Consider the following 14,294-nt stretch of genomic DNA (forward strand, 5'->3'; position numbering starts at 1 on the left):
TTTATTATTTTTTTTTCTTTGTCTTGTTGATCTGTAGAGTGACTTAGGCAAAGGGGAGCAAAAAGGTAGCCTTACAAAGGTGGAAGTCTGGTGGTGTTCAGCTAAATTACTTGGTTTTGTTTTCTGCTCTCTTGATGGGCTCTCTGTATCCAAAATGCACTTCAGTTGCAATAAACGTTGCAAAATTGGTCCTTTGCCAAAACTGGCTGGCACTTCTGAGTATTTCCAGTACAAATACTAATCAAGATAATGGAGCGTTCCTACTTGTACTTGTGACAGAGAAAAGAGCCCTGTGCTATGCAAAGAGATATGCTTGTGCATTTTTGACATGGAATTGAAGGCAGACAGTGAGTAACCAAGAAGAATTACTCAGGGAGACCAGGAGTTAGCACTTTAGGACCAGATTTGATGGCCAGTATTCCGTGTTACATTTCTTGGACACAAGAATTACATTTCCGTATTTCAAATCAAATGATGTTGTGGTTTGGGAATGGAGGGGGAGAAGCAAAAAAGGACCACGTACCCTTCAAATAGATTATAGGTTGTAGAACCCAGGGCCTTGAACTTGAGTTTTTCCTTTGGGGTCCTGATTTCAGAAACAAAAACTTAAGTTCTTTCTTTTTCGATGCAGGGAAAGGAGAAACAACTTAGTAAGAAAAGAAAGGCAAGTCTATGATGAATAGATTGTTAAAATTCAAAATAAGTTGTATATGGAAAAATCCCACACCAAGCGAAACATCTCTCAGGTCCAGCTTCCTTTTGTTTTCATTAGGACTTCAATTTATGTGTGTTTATTCTCTGTTTTTATTCCACAGACTTTTAAAGAGGATAAATACTTGAAAGATGCTATGGATTGTAGCGATGTCATCTGGCAGAGAGGTTTATTGAGAAAAGGATATGGGATCTGCCATGGTACTGCTGGCAATGGCTACTCCTTCTTGTCTCTCTATAACCTAACTCAGGACAAAAAGTACCTCTACCGAGCTTGCAAGGTGAGCTTTACAGCATTCCAGCAAAATTGCTGTTCCTTTTCATGTCATAACACCCATGCAAGAGTAAACTGTGATCGAAGTAGGCTGTTGTGTGCTAGAGCTGGAGCTGGCTGGCTGTGCTTCTGGGTGGGACAAAAGGGTCCTGTCACTTGCTCCCCTTTACTGACGCTTTGACTGGACGACTTCAACCGTGTACATGGGGCACGCACCATCTTAATATGCAGAGTGAGACGCACAAATGTTCTGTAAGGGGGGAGGAACTAAACACGTGTTCAGAAGAAAATAGAGTCTGAAATCAGCCTGCCTGAACAATAACAGACTAACGTTATGTGGTGCTAATTATTCCATTGAGACATCCACTGTCGTCCTCAGCTCCTCAAGCGATACTGTTTGTAGTCTTTTGTAATTATTTGTTTTCTGACTAGTGTCTGTTTGGGGCTTTTAGAGCTCTGAATTGCAGTTATTAAATTACTCGCTTCGATTTTTTTCATTAATACAAATTGCAGAGAAAGACACTCAGAATTTTTCCACTGGGATTGTCCAGGTTCTGCTGTCAGCTCTGACTATGCTAGCAGTTACCAAAGGAGAAGGCTTTGTCTGCCTCTGTTTCCTAATCTCGTAACACTTTTGGTTTGATATGGTTTGGTTGGTTGGGGTTTTTTTCAGCTTAATTCACTGATACTAGGTTTCATATTGCATACATAGTTATTTAGCTGAGGCCTTTTTAAAAGTATTGCAATGGGAAATTTGATGAGTTGCTGCTTAGGTGCTTTTAGATAAGCACTGGCCATATGTAAAGCTGTTGTATTCATCTCCACTGTCAGCCTGTCCTCCATCAGCAGAGCTTTAAAAAGTTGCTGCTTGTCTCACGTTTACCAAAGCATCGTGTCATGAGGACACCTGTAGGCATATCTGCATCCTAGAGAATGTAATAAACCCCGAGCACTCCCACAGCAAATGCATGTCTTAGTCACATGTGGACTCACCCACTGCTGACGTGTGAGCCACAGCACCAGGCAGGCATTGCTGTCGGCGCAGCTATTGGGCTCTCCCTGTCATCCTTCATGCTAGTACAACTTCTGTGGCTCTCTGCAGTATTGGCAAGTCCTGTTAGCGCTGCATTTCTGGCTCAAGAGGGCCTTGACATTCTTCCATACCAAGCTAGAGAAAAGCAAGCATATCTATTTCAAAGCCAAAAAAGGAAGAGACTTGATTACATACCTGAAATCCATTTGAGAAGGACCGTGTGGCACAGTGGCCAAAGACTGTTTGCTGGAGGTGCCCAGCATAGTCAGGTCTGGCAGCGTATTTGCAGCCATTCTGCATTTTAGCATCTCCAGCATTCAGTCAGGCCCTTCAGGCTCTTGCAGGGGAAATCTTGAAACAGGCAGAGGAATTTGCTTGTCTGGCATTCTTGAAATCTTTTCTTTTTGAGGCAGAGCATGCAGGGAAGCAAGCGTGCAGTTATGTTGGTACCTAAGGGCATGTAACTGAGAGAACTTAGATGGCTCCCTTCCCAGGGGTGTTTGCTCACACCAAAAACTTGAGGCCAGGGGAAGGAGTCTGGCCAGGAATCCCTGGTTACCTCTCAGGAGCCATGAAACTGTTTCACAAATGAACCAGAAGAGCTTGAAAGGCCATGGCTCCTGGTTTGTGCTTCTCATTTTTGGCTTCGCAGCTTTTCTCCAGCATTATCAGACAGGCTCCCAGAAGGCTGAGCTGCTCCTAGGTGGCCTGCCTGTGAGAGGAGAGAGGGGCTTGGGCATCCTGGGCTCCAGGCAACAGAGAGCATCCGAGCCCTGTGCAGCTCAGCGTTGTGATTAAACCACTGCTGATAGCAAGCATGCCCAGTCTATGTGACAAGTAATGGCAGATGTCTTCCTGCTAGAAGATATTTCTTTTTTTTTTCCCCCTTGGTTTAACAAAGTTATTAGCGTGGCTTACTGATCTGTGAGTTGTGCTGAAGCTATGAACTTCTAAACGATGGTTGTGCTTCAGTAGCCTGGGGTGCGTTTTTTTAATTTCTGTTGCAGTTCCCAGGCTGGCAGTAATAATAAAGGCTAGTGTGCAATAAGATGTGCATGTTGCAAGAATTGATTGTAGTTTAGAAACATGCCATAAACATGTTCAGTCCTCACATATAAGACAAGATTACATGGAGGATTAAACCTTGGTTTGAAGACTTATATCTTTGGGGGGCCCAAAAATGTTTCATCAGTTCTCAGTAACAGTGTAGGCCACAATGTTTGTGTTTGTGAGTTTTTTGCTGGGTTTCCTCAAGACATTCACGTACATGCACACACCCCTACCAAGAGAAGAAAAATCCATCCCCCAGTAAACTTTTAAACAGAACAGAATGGGGGGAAGAAGGGAGGAGATGCCAGTTTATCCTCCTGTTGAACAGACTGATGGCTCTGGGGGCATGCTCACACCCCGTATAGCTCCAACTCTAGAGCCAGGGCACCCTCTAGTTAGTAGGATGATCTGTTTGCTAGCAGGTTGCCCAAATTGCAGGGAGAGCGGGGAGAGACCTCTCGGTTCTTTAATTTGCAGGAATCTTTGCACTGTATTTTGAGTAAGCAGTGGTTTTCTTCCAAGCACAGAAATGCCAGGGGAACTTGTGGCCCCCTGTATGCTCTGGGGAGCCATAAAGAAGAGATAGATGGTTGCTATTAAATTGATCCAGATTCATAAGTCATGTGTGACTAATGTAGCTACTGCAGCAGTGTTGATCAAACCCAAGAAAGACAGTGTCAACTCTTTTTAATGGTATTCCGTCTTCTGCAACAAAACATGGATGATCATAATAACCTAACTGATTTAGAACAAATTTTCATAAGGCTTGGGGAGAGCAAATAAATAAAACTAAGTAATGGCAGCTGGAGATTTAATACTCTAAATTGGTGCACAGAAGTGAAAGAAAACCAAAATGCAGTTAACAACCCTGAGTCCTGAGCATGTGGATAAATTAAACACCAAGACAGATAAGAAACTGATACAGTATTGGAAAAATTCTGCCCTTGAAACTGAATATATCTGTTCTCACAGCATTTTTCATTGACATGTAGCAAGGTTGATTTACAGAAAACAGAAGTTAAGTACAGCCCACCTCATTACACCGTTACAAAACTGAAACTTGTGCTGTGGAAATACATATCCTAAAACCTAATTGCAGCCTTGTCACAGTTGAAGTGGGATAAATTGATCTTGGACAGTGATTTCTGTGTTGTGTTTCTGCTTACACAATTTTACATTTAATACCTATTAAAGATATGCAGATACTCAAGCTTGCATTTAACAGTCTTAAATAAAAAATGTTAAAACAAAACAAAACTTTTTTTTTTGTTTTCCCCAGTTTGCTGAATGGTGTTTGGACTATGGTGCACATGGATGTCGTATTCCTGACCGACCTTATTCTCTCTTTGAAGGTAAAGTGGTGGTGTTGCAAATGGTATTGTATTATACAGGAAGGAAGGGCAACCTTGGAGTTTTGGCACACACTTAGGAGTTGGGAAATCTTTGGTGGGTTCCTCTACTATTAAACATAGACCCACCCCCTACCACCACTTCTGCCTACAAGAAGGTGGGTGGGAGGGAGACAGACAAAAGAAAATCATACACTATCATAACTCTCACTTTTGGTTGCATTTTAGCAGTTTCCAATGTAAAGCCAGTGCCACTGTTATTCTTGGAAAAAATTCTGCTGCGCCGATGGCTCTTGGCTTAAAGCAAACAGAAGTCCAGGCAACAGTTTTGTTGTGGGTGTTGTTGCAGAGGGACTGGGCAAAGGAGCAGCTGTGGGTAGGGGATCTCTAGTAGAAGCTGCTGGTTTGTCAGAACTAGACCTTCTCTGCTGCAATACTAAAGCAAGGAAAAGCTAGTTTTAATACGAACCAAAATCACTTGAACAGAAAAGAAATGCGGAGTTCTTAGGGGCTTTTCTGTAGGTTCAAAGACGTTCCTAAATACTTTCCTAGAGCTTTGTAATTTTTTATTTGTAGTTTATTTTCTATTCCCTATCTCGTCCTTATGTTTTAGAAAGACAGTAGCAAGGAATCAAAGACCCAAGCAGGATTTAAAGTAGCACTGCTACTTCATGAACAGTGAGCTTAGTATGCCACCTATCACAAATATGTGAAATTACAGCAGACCGAATAGGATTATTTTACAAATAAACCAATCCAAGGTGTGAACACAAGAGAGCAGTAGTTATATGCATCCCTTCTAAATACAGAGTTATTGTCTTAATGTTTAAGGAAGAAAAGTACAAGTATTCTTATTCCTGAGAGCTCCCTTGCATGCACTTGTAGAGGGAAAAAGCAAGCATACAATCTGTTGTATAAGAGCTTTGAAATTTGTTGAGAAGTTGAAGTAGTGCCAACAATAGGATGATTTGTGCTTTAATGCTGACATACAGCTTTTATTTTAGTTTTTTAATGTTGGTGATTTTTTTTCTTTTAAGAAAAATCTAGAAATCTCAATTTTGAGACAAAAAAGTCTTAATTTGGGGGTAGCCAAATTTTTGTAGCCAAAATTGTGTATGAAGTTGTCCAATTCTGCATGTACGTGCATACTTTCAGTGGAAGTTGGAAGTGCATCTTGGGGGTTGTCCTAATTGTTTCATTTGCCTCAGATGCTGTATTTCAGGAAGGTTCCTTTATTTGTATGTGCTTAGCTGTTGATAAAATAGGATTTTACCTCAATCATAAAACTGAGCTTGTATTTGTATGCTCTCCTGCTGTAGGGCACCTCTGTTGTCTGTCACACTAAGAGTTTTATTAGGTGATGCTGGTGTTAGTACTTCAGGCTCTGCATGATCTCTTTATGAATAGTGAAAAAATGAATCTGTACATCACAAGTATAATAAAGTTTTGCCTTTGTTTTTTAACCAATGAAATGATGAGCAAGAGTTGCTCAAATTCTGAGGGACAGTCCAAATTGGGATTTACTTTTTCTTAATTGAAGTAGCATTGAGGTTGTGCATCTGAAAAGATGGTAGCAGAGAGATCTTGGTTCTTGCCTTTGATCTTTTCAAGTGATACTTGGTTTCCTGGGCAAAGTACAGATGAACTTGCCTTTCTATAGGCCCTAAGTTCCCCTGTTCAAAAAAAGACCTAGTGAGGCGGTGTTCGAACAGGTGCTGTTGCCTTTGCTGTCAACTGTGCTATTTTAATGTCAAAGATGCACAAAGATCTCTTTCTCGTTATGTTTTAGGTATGGCTGGAGCTATTCACTTCCTCTCAGATATTTCAGTACCAGAGACTTCCCAGTTTCCAGCGTTTGAACTTGGACCTCAAAGGAGGGAAAACAAAGTGGAACAGGACAGCTAAAAGATCATTTTGAAGGGAAACTGATGCCAAAAGAGATGAGACTGTTTAGTGCCTCTGATACTGAACCAACTCGACCCTGAACCGACGGATGGATAAACCCATTTTCTCGCACCCCCCCCACCCCAAAGGACCATGAAGTCATTAGAGCATGAACGGGAGAAGCCACATTTAAGTTCTGTTAAAGTGACACCTTCAGACGTAGGACAAAAGAAGTCAAGTTTTGAACTTTCTCTCTTCCGTTGTATTTGTCTTTTTCAGGTCTTTGACATGCTCTGCATGTTTATTGGTGTTGTGTGTTGATTCAAGTCTTTTGTTGTTAGCAAAAAGCTGGTCTTTGTGTGAATCTCTGTCCTGTACCTTTGTGCATGACTCACAACAGCAGTGTTGCTTTCTGCAGCGTGGTTACCCAGAGCGTTCCACCTTATGCCAGAGAGTTAGCTGCAGGACAGTGCCCAGCTTCACTGGTGAGCTGGTAACTTTAAAAAGAGATGAAAAACGTTTTTATGTTCGTATTTTTCTGCATTTTTCTCCACAGTCTCTAGAAGCTAAGATGATGGAGATCAGCCTTTTTTGATGAAGAGGTATGAGGCCATCTCTGTTTTCAGAAACTTAGCAGGTTGGAAGGGACCTGATTTATCTTTTGCTGCTGTTGTGGGAGGTTTTTTTGAAAGCCTGAGAGTGGCTCCCTTTGGTACCTGCACCTGGTTAGTGTGTTAGGCACTTGCAGCAGGGTGGAGATGCTTGTCCCCGCCTCTGCAAAGGCCCATCCCATGGCATGAGCTTAAACTGCAGGTGGAGTCACCCGTACTAACCTCCCACTGCCACCAACAGCAGAGCAGGGACAGCGTAACTGTGCTTCTCCTCTCTTGTGTGTGGATTTGTAATAAGCCTGTCCTGCAGCATCCTAGTATACAAATGAGTAAGGGAGGGCATCGGGGCAGTTTCTCATGCTGGTAACTCAGGATGACTGTTGCTTCCGAACCAAGGTGGTGATTTGTTCTGGGCTCTTCCGTCCCTCTCCCAGCCTCGCCACATTTAGCCCATGTAGTATGGCAGGAGCGATAAATACCAGCTGCTTGTGGAGGCTGCAGAAGATTAATGAGCAATATGAAACTGTTGCTCGAGGCTGTAATTGAAGTTTATTTCATCTTAAAATCCAAACAGAAAAAGCCCTTTGCCCTTAGTTTTAACTGTGCTGCTAGTGCTTTGCTTCCCCTTGTAGTGTGGTGGGGTTGTGAAATACTAGACCTGCCTCCAGGTGCTCCTGAGTATCAGGCTCTCGGTTTGGGAGAACTGGGACATACTCTGAGTACACTTACAGCAGGCTTATGTGTTCCAGATAGTAAGTATGCTTACTGCTTGAAAAAGGTAAGTAGGTGTAGCACACTCTAACTCATTCAAGCTCTGTTGTCATCCTTCCCCCAGGTCTCCCTGTGCTCTGTCATTCCAGGTGCTTATTTTAGTTGGTATCTTCTGTCAGGTGCGAGTGTGACAGATGGCAGTGAGTTTGACCTTTCAGGCATGCATTGGGATATACATGACCTGTGGGCTATCTGCTGAGCGCCAGTGTTTGCGGTCAGGCTTGGAGATGCAGTGTGGCTCCTGCATGAATATCTGAATGGTAGCAGGTGACTTCCTTGAACTTCACAGTGTCTGTTGCCATATCCATTGGGATGTTAATAGTCTCCACATTTGGTTCTGCTGGCCAACAGCAGCAGTGCCAGTGCAGGGACAGCTTTAATGTCTCAGTGTAGCTCCTCTGCTGGATAGTCAGGTATGACTAAAACACAGGAGCAGGAGGAGAGACTTTTCCACCCCTCTGGCAAAGGGCAGAAGATGAGGTGGCGGGGGGGGGCACCAAACCCAGATGCATCTGTACAGCCAGGGATGAGGGAAAATGCTGAAAGGCAGTGGGAGTGAGGGATGCTGTATGGCAAGCAGCTGGGGTGAAGCAAACCGGAGCAGAGCAGCAGAAAGCGGAGGGATCAGTGAGGAACAGGGAGAGCTGATTACGGGAGGCAATGCACAGAGTGCACCAGTAGAGGCCATCTCAAATGAGATGTTCCTCCGCGGCAACCGTGCTAAGGTCTAACTTTGTTTTTCTTTCTTCGGCCTGTGGATCACTGATCCTGCCCATAGATAAGCCAGGGAGGAAACTTGCCCACGGTGAAGTCTCACAGAAATTCTAAGGAGTTAGATGGCAGCTCTGATCCTGTTTCACATCACCCCTACCCCTTTTTTCCTGCCCCTTGGCAGTGACTGCAGAGCATGTGGGGTGGGTTAAGCGGGAAAAGGCTTGCCAGGTTTGCAGGAACTGCCTGCAAACACACAACAGAAGCCACCGGCCTTCCTGGCAAATCCCAAGCATGTGTTGTACTGACTGCTTAACTAGGGGGTCAACAGGCAGGTTTTTTCATTCAGTGATTATATATATATATGCTGCCTTCGCTGCTGAGCTTGGACTGGCACATGTGGGAGGTGATTTTGGCTGGCTGGAGCCCAAGGGTAATTAAAGTTTCCTAGTTTAAAAAATATATAGGTATATATACATTTAGAACAGCCTAATACTGAGCAGATCTCCAAGATGCTTGAGTGCACCCGTCGAAATAATGAGCAAGTCAGCTACCAGCTCTTTCTGTACTGTAGCCAGCCTTCTGCTGCGGTGGGGCTTGGCACTGTCTTTCTCTGCAGAGTCCTCTTGGAATTGAGCAAGACTGGAAACGTATCAAGTTGGGAAGCGTCTGACAGTGCGTCTGCCTCGTCTTCCTGATGTGACTTTCCCCGTGGCTCCTCCTTTCTGTTTGTCACAGCATTGTGATATCTAGGTGGCCCATTAAGAAAGGATATTGTGTGAAGGTGAAAAAATTTATTTCACCAAGGCATTGTTTTCAGAAATCACATCAAACTAAAAATGTGGAAAAAGTCTCAATATTCCCTTGTTTGCTTTGTCCGTGTATAATCGTCCATCTGTTGCAAAAAGCAGTAGTGTTAAAAATGGAGATGCTCTTTGGGCAGAAAAAGAGGAAAAAAATGCTGATGTTTTGTTCTTTGGCTTTATTAGTAAAGATCAAGCTATGTGGTGGTAATTTGTGTGATTCTTTTTTTTCCTGTTGTACTCCTGCCTTCCCTCCAGCACGGTGGCGATAGCTGTCCCACTGATCTTACTGCTGAACCGCTTCCCAATCTTACAGTCCTGCAGGATGAAACACATGCCAGAGAGTGGGCAAATTGCCACCCTTTTTTTTTTTTTTTTTTTTAACCTTCACCTTTTATTAGTGTTGCAGGCCTCTTTACTGCTGCTTCTCCCAGGTGCTTTTAGTGTGCATTGCTTAGTGCAAAGTGTTGCTTTCCTTTCTGGTCACATAGGTCCTGTTGGACAGTTTGCAGCTACAGCCTGACTCGTGACTAGCTGGTTTTTAAGAACACATGTATGAAATCTCTCTGTCCAGCTAACATCTGTTTTCCAGCTTTGAGAAAGCTTGATGTTTTTCTCTAGCTCAGCTTTAACAGAAGGAAACTTCAAGTATATTTCTGTTTCACAAAGCCCCGTGTGTCACTCGTGGCCCTCTTTGCCACAGAGAGCAACTGCTGCTTTTTTGAATTAATAGCATTATTTCTGGTCTGTAGGTAGGGAATTGGAGATAATCTCTGCAAATTCAGCTGTAGCTAGATAAATGCACTAGGGCTTTTTTTTTAGCACAACAGTTCTCTGTAATGTCAAAATAGGGTAGGATAGAGGGCTGGGAAGAAGCATGTGTGCTGCGTGTCGGGTAATAGCTAGGCAGCAGTGTGCTGCCTGAGCCCTGTCTCACCAGGGTGTGTTGATGCAACAGTCTTTTTCCTGGTGAAATTGTTCACTTTTTCCCCCATTCGTTTTCATTGGTTTCACGTTGACACACAGGAACCCTGTCTCTGCACGGCCGAGCAGCCGTGATTTGCATGCAGGAAGCAGTAGTGACCTGTCTTCAGCCACTGCTTCTCTTCAACAGCTACAAGTGGGCTGCTGTAAATCCAGCTGTAGCTGTTAGATAAGCTAGAGTTAGGCAGCAGGCGATAAATATAGAGAGACGTAGACAGATACACCTATCCTTGTGACTTTCTCACTGCATAAAACCAAAATAACACATGCAGCTAAGGAGCTACCTCCATCTCCAGCCCCTGGGGTCAGAGGGCTGCTTAACTTGTCACTGTTCCCTCTGCTTTCCCTGCTGTCCCCTTCACCTTGCAGGACCTGGCAGCTTGGGACGGTGGCTGCCAGCTGCACCTCTCCTCTTCAACAGCATCATTATCTAGCAGTTGCTTTGTAGAAACTGCCTTATGCCAGATCTTCCCCTGCATGGTGTGTCTGTAGTAGTTTCCCTATCAAAGAGTACAAACAACTGTAAAATCAGTTTGAGCTGTAAGACAGCTTGAAGCCCCAGTGCCGGGGCAGCAGAGGGGAGGGCTTCCAAAGCCACAGGGCCTGCAAAGACATCCTGGCCCATTTCTCTCACCCACTGAATTAGCAGTGATGTATTAGATAGACCAGAAAAAGAAAAAAAAAAAAGTAAGGCTCCGCTATCTGACAAGGTGTTTTATCTTCTTGACTGACCTGTGTGCCAAAAAGTGCCACCTTGGGTATATACATATAAAACTAACCCATCTGGGGTTTTGTGTTTTGTTTTAAGTAGGGAATAAAGAGCAATACCTCCTTTGTGCTTTTGTGTACCACACAGTCTGAAGAGCTTGCTGGAAAAATGTAGTCCCAGCTGTTTGTTTTCACACCAATGTAAGCTGTCACAGGGCTCAGAATAAAAGGAAAAAAAAAAAAACCCACCCACAAAACAAAAAAGGTTGTTGCTGCATTATCTTTTCTCAAAGTGATAATGAAACACAGGAGCAGCTGCAAGGCAGCCCCAAACAGAAATGGCAGGGTTGGTACCCTCCTTGTCAGGCCAGGTCCTATTTGCAGCACAACTGATGAGTCAGCCTGCTAATTACAGAGAGGCATGGAAGGTGCTGCAGGATATTGCAGGTGACATTTGCCCCTCTCCTATGAGCCATGGGGTACCTGGTCACACCAGGGAGAAGGAGGTGGAGGGGAGAATCAAGAACAAAAATCCACAAATAAGATGATTGTGCTACTTTAGCAGCTTCAGCCCAACAGCCCTGCCCTGACAGGCTCTCTTGCCTACACCTTGGCAGAGGTGTTTCAGCTGCCCTGGGCCTGACAGCGAGTGCTACATATTTGCTGGAAGGCTGAAGAAGCAGCAGCAAAACTTTATGAACCCTCAGACTGCCATGAACTTAATTCATCCATTAATACAGACTCTTCCCTCAATAGGACCTAAGGCAGCAAGGCGCTTTATGGGAAGAAAACTTACTTTCCTCGGAAAAAAAAAAAAAAAAGCATCTCCTGAGCCCAGGAGATGCTCTGGCAACAGCCAGCCCTTGCCTTCAGTGTGAGCCTGAGGAACTTAGAGCTGTGTCACCAGTGACTGAAGGGTGAGCTTTGGCCTGACTGCTCAAAGAGGCTTTACAGCCCTGCTGAAGGACAGAAAGCAATCCCCATTGCTGCTTTTCTTCTGATCATCTTGAATAAGATCTCATGCTCCTGCTGCAGGGCTGAAAGGAGATATGTGGAGCATACAAGGCGGGGGAGGGAGGAACCAAAAGCTGAAGGAAAGTAATTCCCAAAGTCTCCTGCGATAGGCAGGACACAGAGTATCTGTGAGGCCGGTCCCATGATCACGGAGTGACTCTGCACCCCTGCTTACTCCTGACAGTAGCTAGTTAGAAGAAGATGGTATTACAAGCATATTCTTCGTCTCCTCCCCTCTCAAACCACAGCAACCTACCAACAAACCCAGGCTGATAACCAAGGTCTGCATAAACCCCTGGAGCTGCCCACAGACATAAAGCATCATGCAGGATGCCAACCAGCAAGTTTTCAGGCTGTGCCACTTCATGCCTTTTTACTGATGGAAGCTGGATCATTTCTGTCCTTCTGTTGGTGCTGGGTCACACCCACCCATCTGCCACCCACCAGGTCACCCACATCCCCCCCCCCCCAACCAAAAAACTCCCCCGAGCAGCACCCACCCCAGACCACCAGCAGTCTCTGCACCAGCAGCCCTGCCAGCCCTCCACTGCTGCCACGCAAGACAGGTCTGCAGGAGTTGAGGACAGCCGTTCAGGGGCTGGGATTGATTTTCTGCCAAAACCCATCAAGTTGAACATTTACGCACCTCCCAGCCTGCAATGCATTTGACCAGCAGCTCATGACCAGCTGCCTGGCACTGCCTGCATCTATCCCCTGCTGCTGGGGTTTCGTGGCTGCAGCCGGTGGCAGAGTAGTTCATGTGCATGCCAGCGGCAAGGGGAGGCAGGCAGTACCTACCCACCCTCCTCCCCCTCAGCTTGCCCCTAAACCAAGATTTAAGAAGGTCTGTTCCACCAAAGAAGTGCATTTCTAAGGTCTGGAGGAGTCAGGATACATCTGTCCCAAGCATTTACCCTTAGCACTCATCAGGCAGCCAATCGATTTAACATAATCCAAAACAAGTCTCAAGGTGTTCTGGTATCTGTAGCCAAGTAATGACTTGAAAAACACTCGAGAAATACACTATTCCCTCCACCTGGAAAGCAGAGCGCACACCCTGCACCACTCTGGCCTGGGAGACACAGGGCTGGTGGGACAGAGGTAGGGCACTGCTAGCTGAAGAGCTCATCAGGAGGCAGGGTGGATGGTGTGTTGGTCACACAGAGCTACCTACAGGTGAGAAACCCCTGCCAGCTGATAGGAAGGGAAGTAAATGGGGCTTTTCTGTCTCAGCAGCGATGGTGGAAGAAGAACTAGCAGCTAGAACCTGCTCAGAAACATGGCCGGGTCCGTGGCCCTGAAAACACCCGAGGTCAGGAAGGTTTGCTTCATGAGGAGCTGGCCGACTCCCTGTTGAGAGCTACAGAGTCTCAGCAATACCACCGTCATAGCCCTTCAGAGACAAATTTCATGACAGCATACCTGGAGGCACAAGCTGCACACAAGGATCACAGGGTCCTTACAAGTCTATAAAGACCTCTGCTCATTCCCTCCCTGCATGATCCCCAAGGAGGAAAGAGAGCAGAGCACATCCAGTCATCCATAACCTTTGCTGTTCTTCATTAAGACAGTGAAACCTCTGGCTGAAAGCCAACTGCCCAGCCACAGAAAGGGCAGGTTCCCACCCCATCCCACAGCGCAGCCTGGGTTTGTTGCACAAGCCTTGGACGTACGAAGGCCACACCAGAGCTACGGGCAAGGCGTACCGAGAGTCCCTGGTAGTGCCTTTTCTCTCAAAGCGGCATAGTTGGAGATTTCACTGTGGCAGAAAGGGACTGCCCCCCTTCTTGCTCCCATTTCTGCCAGGGTCACAGCAGCAGAGACCTCGAGCACGTTCCTCCTGCGCATGTTCCTCCCGATCACAGGTACATCAGGCACGTTCTGGGGACACACAACTGAAGAAAGGACTTCAAGGGGGTATCGTTTACGTTGCTGGCTCGGCTTAAGCATCTCCATTTTGCCCAAGCCCTGTTCAAGGCATTTAAACCCCCATATCAAACAAAACCCCCTCTGCAAGAACCAGGAGACTGATCCCCACAACACATTAAAGCGCCATCAAATGTAGATGGTGAGATCTCAAAGGCAGGTGGGGAGTCAGCCCTGTACCCTGGTCTGGTGCCCCTGGGAAGGGGCAGGGGAGTGCCCCACACATCCCCAGGGATCCCAGCCACCAGCACCAACCTTATTTTGCAGTCAAACACCACCCTGCCTCACCAGTGAGGCACCAAAATCTGTTGTGTTAGAGAGAGGACACAGTAGCAGCACCCAGAGGATCCAGCCCAGGAATCCCAATGGATAAAGAATCAACACACCACGGGGAAGTTGACATTAGCACAGCTGCAGCAGCTGGCAACTCCTAGGGCATCACTACTGCTCAGTAAAATCCTGTTG

General features: G+C 45.5%; 1 protein-coding gene across 1 annotated transcript in view; it reads left to right on the forward strand.

The window, feature by feature from the left end:
* LANCL2 (LanC like 2) overlaps window positions 1-9,408 on the forward strand; it is a 32,585-nt gene extending 23,177 nt beyond the window's left edge. The window contains exons 7-9 of the mRNA XM_030009237.1: window positions 816-992; window positions 4,348-4,420; window positions 6,207-9,408. Of these exons, the coding sequence (XP_029865097.1) occupies window positions 816-992; window positions 4,348-4,420; window positions 6,207-6,322 (366 nt within the window). The 3' untranslated portion in view covers window positions 6,323-9,408. The remainder of the gene's footprint in view (window positions 1-815; window positions 993-4,347; window positions 4,421-6,206) is intronic.
* Window positions 9,409-14,294: the final 4,886 nt, after the last annotated feature.

Source organism: Aquila chrysaetos, chromosome 3, assembly GCF_900496995.4.
Source record: "Aquila chrysaetos chrysaetos chromosome 3, bAquChr1.4, whole genome shotgun sequence".
NCBI lineage: Eukaryota > Metazoa > Chordata > Aves > Accipitriformes > Accipitridae > Aquila > Aquila chrysaetos.